This window comes from Thermobia domestica, chromosome 3 (assembly GCF_964235325.1).
Source record: "Thermobia domestica chromosome 3, izTheDome1.hap1.1, whole genome shotgun sequence".
NCBI classification, from domain to species: Eukaryota; Metazoa; Arthropoda; class Insecta; order Zygentoma; family Lepismatidae; genus Thermobia; species Thermobia domestica.
Genome location: NC_137456.1, coordinates 159,666,180 through 159,672,179, shown reverse-complemented (window position 1 = coordinate 159,672,179; position 6,000 = coordinate 159,666,180). Strand labels below are relative to the sequence as shown.

At 35.9% G+C, this 6,000-nt stretch overlaps 1 protein-coding gene across 1 annotated transcript in view; it reads right to left on the bottom strand.

Annotated features, from left to right (window-relative positions):
- Nucleotides 1–1,964: 1,964 nt before the first annotated feature.
- The window catches only part of LOC145680841 (uncharacterized), a 175,655-nt gene continuing 171,619 nt past the window's right edge, over nucleotides 1,965–6,000 (bottom strand). Inside the window, exon 14 of the mRNA XM_081751947.1 lies at nucleotides 1,965–2,222. Coding sequence (XP_081608073.1) covers nucleotides 2,083–2,222 — 140 coding nt within the window. The 3' untranslated portion in view covers nucleotides 1,965–2,082. The remainder of the gene's footprint in view (nucleotides 2,223–6,000) is intronic.

Below are 6,000 nucleotides of genomic sequence, written 5' to 3'. Positions count from 1 at the left end.
CAATAGGTTAATTTTTGGGTTGTTTTCCGTTGCGCTTAAAACGCAATTCCTGTAGCTTTCTTAACTTCACGGGAAGACAACCAATACGTACTCAGGCAACGGCAAATGTTACATAGCACCATTTTTCTTATGAAACAGTAATACATACATAAACTTTATATTTCCAAATGAAACTACGGTATATACATTAATGGGTTGCTTCAAAAAATTGGGGGGGCAACTTCCCCCCTTTGCTCCCCCCTAATCGCCGCCCATGCCAACGGTGTTATACATTCTTGACTATAATGTTCTTTAATTTCTGTAGCTTGTCAGTTTGTTTCTCGTCAAGCGTTTTTATCAAAAGAGTATCATTGAACTTTTCTGATATTTTTAACGTGTTCGACACTACTGATTACTTTATCAATAACAAAACAGAGAGTTATTCAATATCAATCGAACAATTAGATTTTGTGTATGAGCTATGAACATTACTGTCTTTAAATACAAGTTGTCAGACTACAGAAATTACAATACTTCATTTTTACTTACTCTACCCTTCTATCTATAAAAGTGAATTTATTTGAAAGACGTTAAAAATTGAACGCGGTCCATACAACATCGCAACGGACAGTTCAGTGGAGAAATAACGCTATTTTCCCATGTAGGCACTCATAAAGGCACATCATCACTGTAACATTAGCGTAGAACCAACATGGTAAAGGGTAATGGGAAAAGCAACAAAAATCTATTCTTATCAATTGAAATACATTGTCCAGGAAGCTCAAATAGTGTTGATTCAGATAGTGTTGTTTAAACAAACGTGGGCCGAAATGCCCTTTGTTTACACGAAACAGCAAGACAATTGAACAAAAACGTACGAAACGTTGTCCAGGAGTGGGCTTCAATCCCAGGTAGGTCGTGCTTTCGATCACCCATCCAAGATGATAGTTACTACACTCCGGAGCGAACTGCCGAATTACTGTTCCATAAGAGATAATCCTTTGTAGTTTAGGTAGTCGCCAAACGAGCGATCGTACCGCGGGTTGCAACTATGGTTTCCACTGTTCCAAACCGAATCCCAATATCCTCGAAAGGCATAATCGGTCAAGGCGGGTGCACTTTCGTGCCCAGACACTGTTGCAGTTACTTGTCGCATACCAAAGTCGTGGGGTCTTGCCCTATTATTCTGTCCTTCGAAAACACGTTTGTTTTACCCGAGTCTTCCACCTTTCGTCCCGTCTACACCTTATACACATGTTTTTCGCGGTTACATAATTGGTTTTCCTTTTGCATTTTACCTTGGCATTTTGGTGTTATAGCATATCAAATATCTTAATATCATTTGGTACTGCTCATCCTTTCCGTTTTCGACATAAATTAGTATCTTGCGACGTTTACCTTATATCATATTGTTGCGTGGTGCGTTATGTTGCGGAGCATATCTCCGGTGTTTCTGGATATGGGTAGCTAAAATTGGGCATTCCTTCTTCTTTTTTATTATGTGTCCTCTGGGCGAAGTTTGAGTCGGATCTGATCCTGCCTTGTGCTGTAAGCTGCTTGTTAGAATGATTCTCTTTAATCAAATAAGCAGTATAGTCATTGTTTGATTCTACTTTTAAAATTTCATGTGCGCAGCAAAATGCACACAACGCTGGACTCGCACACAAATAACCTGAGATAAGTGCACATCCACCTCAGGAAAGGGACAACAGTTAGCCATTATTATGTTGGAGAATTAGGCACAACTGTATGAACATCTAAAGCAAGACCATTGTTCGAACGGTTGCACATTCAGTGGGGGCTAGGCTAGTTGTTACTTAAGATTAATTTTCTTATCATCGATTTAGGAATGTCATTAAACTGCGGAAGCTAATGTACCCCATCAAGGTAATTATACACGTTGGAAGAAAATATCCATGGCAACACATATTCCAATACTTCCTGATGCATCATTAAAGTCATTTTTTAACTTATATTTGAATCCATATAGGTAAATTCATGTGAATCAACACTTGGAATCCTTCAAATGGTTTACATAACATAATGATGAATGCAATTTTATATACTTCTTTTACACACTCAGCTGATTGACTTAGAAACAAGTTAATATATTGGATTTATTCTCCTTCTTGATGCTTGTTTACAACAGAGAAAGATTGGTCGAAGAAACAGAAAAAACAGCAACTCTACTGCACTGGTAATGCTGGCTCCAATAAAAAGCGATATCACTCCACCAATTGATACTGCAAGGTAAAGAAATGAATTAGGTTATGAACAATTTTAAAGCAATCAAACACATAATTAACTATAGTGGGCATCGGTATTGTTCTTGTAATCAGGTTTTAATTTCTAGTTCGGATCAAATAGTTGATATTTGTATGTGAATGTCGTATAAAATAGACACAATGTAAAGTATAATTAATACTTTTGAATGATTTGGTTTAGTTTCAATATAAAGATCAAATTATAGCCTAAAGGGAAAAGCACCTTAACACACCTATGACTTACGTTAATTCAATTTAAATCTATTTATAACATTTGATGAATTGATTGGAGAAAACAACATATTGTTGAAACCAACTATTGAAAAATGAATACAAACCTTACTCCAGTCATAAATGCAGATGGCAAGTGGAATTTCTGCAGATTAGTATTGAAGCTACATTTTTATTTATGACAGCAGAAATTTGAGGGGCTTGAAATGATCCTTTCGTCACATTTACAAGATTTTGACTATATTTCTGTTTTATTACGTTGAAATGGGCATTCTTTTTCACATTTTCCAAATGGAGCTACAATTACAAAATATCTTGTAGAGGTATTACTATATACCTAGGTAATGTTATTTAAGAAATGCTATTTCGATTTTCTTTCTACCTTCTGGAACAATATTGCCATTTAAATTATAGAATGTAAATCCGACATTTACTCTCAACCCAATATATGCTTATCAAATATAAAGATTGTTTATTTTACCGTAAATAAGACACTTCTAATGATATTTTCCTTTTTCCAATCTGTTCGATTTTATTTCTGATAACATTGACTCCGTGTTCTCATGATATTTTCCTATTTTGATTTATATTTTGATAATAATTTTGCTCTTGATGTTATCCTACTATTATGATCATTCTTCCATTTTTTTGAAATCTTGATAAGTTTTCCAAATATCATTATTGTTATGAATATATTTCTATTTTATTTTCTCACACGTAAAATTACTCTGCATCTTTCTCTATCTTTCTTCTAATTCCATTCTTCACTGTGAAAAATAGTTTCGAATTAACGTTATCTAATTTACAAATTTATTTCTCGTTTTCTTATTGGTCAGTTATCAATTCTTGTTGAGAGTTTGTCAATTGGAAGACCAGGTATATAAAAAGGGCTTTCATTAATATCTTTTGTCGAGAGTTTCAAAGATAGATGGAAGACCATGTGTCCATTAATAAAAAATGATTAAAGTGTCAACTTTTAATGGATGAATATTGGGCATTACACTCAAGAACACAAACGAATATATTACTTGGAATTAAATGTTTTACTGAGTTGTATTTCTCTTTGACAAACAAATATGTATGGTCTTATAAGAGATTATCTATTTTTTACGCTGCTGTCCTGCTCTCTGACTCATATGAACTACACCGACACAGTTGTATGATTCAGTGTTTCCAGTAGTACATTTTTAGGCAAAATTCGTTTTAGGACATAGAGCTTCTTCGTGGCTATGCGCTTAGCGTGCACGCCTTTGGTGTGGGAGACCAGGGTTCGATTCCCGGCTGATACTCGTGTGGTTCGGATTCTATGTTAATAAGTAGTTCTACGTCTCATATAGCCTTGCTGTTGAACGGGACCTTAAACTCAAAATCAACTCAATGACCTCTTTTAGGACATTTGCTACTGATGATAATCATAAACATCTTCCCAAGCACGTCCTCACCGTAGGATCAGTGTGGAACCAATGCGGTCAAGGGTAATGGAGTGTAACTAACCATTCTCGTCGAAAGAAGCGCTTGGCCCTGGGAAAGAACAAACAAAGAATAAAACAGAAAATGGAACTAAAAAACAAATTGTCGAATAAAAAGATACACGCCACCAGCCAACAAAAAGGAGTATGTGGATTTTTTTTATCATGTTGTTGGGTGCACGTTCATCTCACACGGGAGGGTCCCACAAGTTGTCGCTAAAATCTGATTCCCATATAGCACATCTGATAGAGCATCATGGGAAATGAACATGAGCAAAGAATTATGTCATGAAATTATGTAAGTTTAAACTAAATATCTTAAATACCATTAAAGCAATCAAAACAAAAGTTGCACAACACAATGAAAACAAAATACCCTATCGAAAACCATAAACAGTGTTGCGATATGTGAAGCAGTGTTGCCAACTCAGAATAAACATATTTTATTATAAATAGCACTGTACCTAGGTATACAAGTGTGCACAGATTTAAAATGCATTATTATCACTAAACATAACAGTGAAGTGTACTGGTACAGTGTTGTACACTATTGGAGCTACGTGTGCTGAAAATGTACAATGGAAAAGTCAGATATTTGGTAACAGATGGTAATAAAGAAATCTGGGTCTCATACTATGAATTTAGTTGCAATGCATATCACAGATAGTATAACATAGCAAAATGTCAGCAATGTCACAAAATATTGATGCATTTGAAAAACGAAATTGAGTTATGGCATTTTTACGTCCTGTTTCAACTTCGATAGGAGAGTAAAGTTGGATCCTAATGACTATTAAAGAGAAAGATAACAATGAAATGTAAGGTGAAAAGTGCAACACAAACATTTCCGAGGCGGGTTAGGAACCCGCGATGCCTAATATGTTGGTTGTCCAGCATTCTAGACCGCACCGCTATCCGGTCCGACTAAAACCGAAATGAGGTAGTAATCGAATAATTATATTTTTAATGTGAATATGGTAATATTACTGTGTACAAACATAATCATATGGTATACAGGAGAGGAAGTAAAAGAATATGTCACATAACACGAAAGACATAAAGTAAGAAAGTAATATTCCAAATATTGATAAGATAACCTGGAGAACCAGTTTACAGAATTAGAAAACACTTGTTTCTTTTCTCGCGTGTATCATTTTGTTTTTGCAATGCATGTCTGCTTATTCATCGGGGTTACCGAAGTCTATTGCAAAATTTTCACTTTTGTCTAATGCATTTTTTATTACCCTTTGTTCCCACATATCAAACTTCTCCATTGTACATTTTCAGCACACGTAGCTTCAATAGTGTGCAACACTGTACCACTACACTTTACTGTTATGTTTAGTGATAATAGTGCATTTTAAATCTGTGCGCACTTGTATATGGTGCTATTTATAATAAAATATTTTTATGCTGAGTTGGCAATACAGCTTCATCTATGGCAACACTGTTTATGTTTTTCTATAGGGAATTTTGTTTTCATCATATTGTGCAACTTTTTTTGTTTTGATTGCTTTAATCGTTTTCAAGATATTTACTTTAAACGTACATAACTCCATGACATAATTCTTTGGATATTCAAATTTTGAAGCCCCTTAGTTCCCATCCTTCTGGTCCATAGCATCTTAAATTTTGCTCATGTTCGTTTCTCATGATGCTCTATCAGATGTGCTATGTGGCAATCAAATTTTAGCGACAACTTGTGGAACCCACCCGTGTAGGATGAAAGAAGATTTCCAAGGACCATCCACTTCTCAAGACGCCCACCAGCCCTTAATGTCAGCACTCTACCCGTTTCTGCTGGGTGCGGATACACTTCACTCCTCCCTCAGAAGCTACGGGTCCGTAAGTCTTCCAAATCACATTTCCTATTATCAGAACCAGGCCATAGCGATGTTGGCTTCCAGAGAAAGCAGTTCACCTCGTTGACTTATCTTTGTAGATTGGTGATCACAGGTTTTGGATGGCGAGGGATCTGCCCTGCACAGCCCCTTCCTAGACGATCAGTTCCGAGGAACTGGGTGATAGGGGCGCCACGTCCCGACGTTCACTAAAGT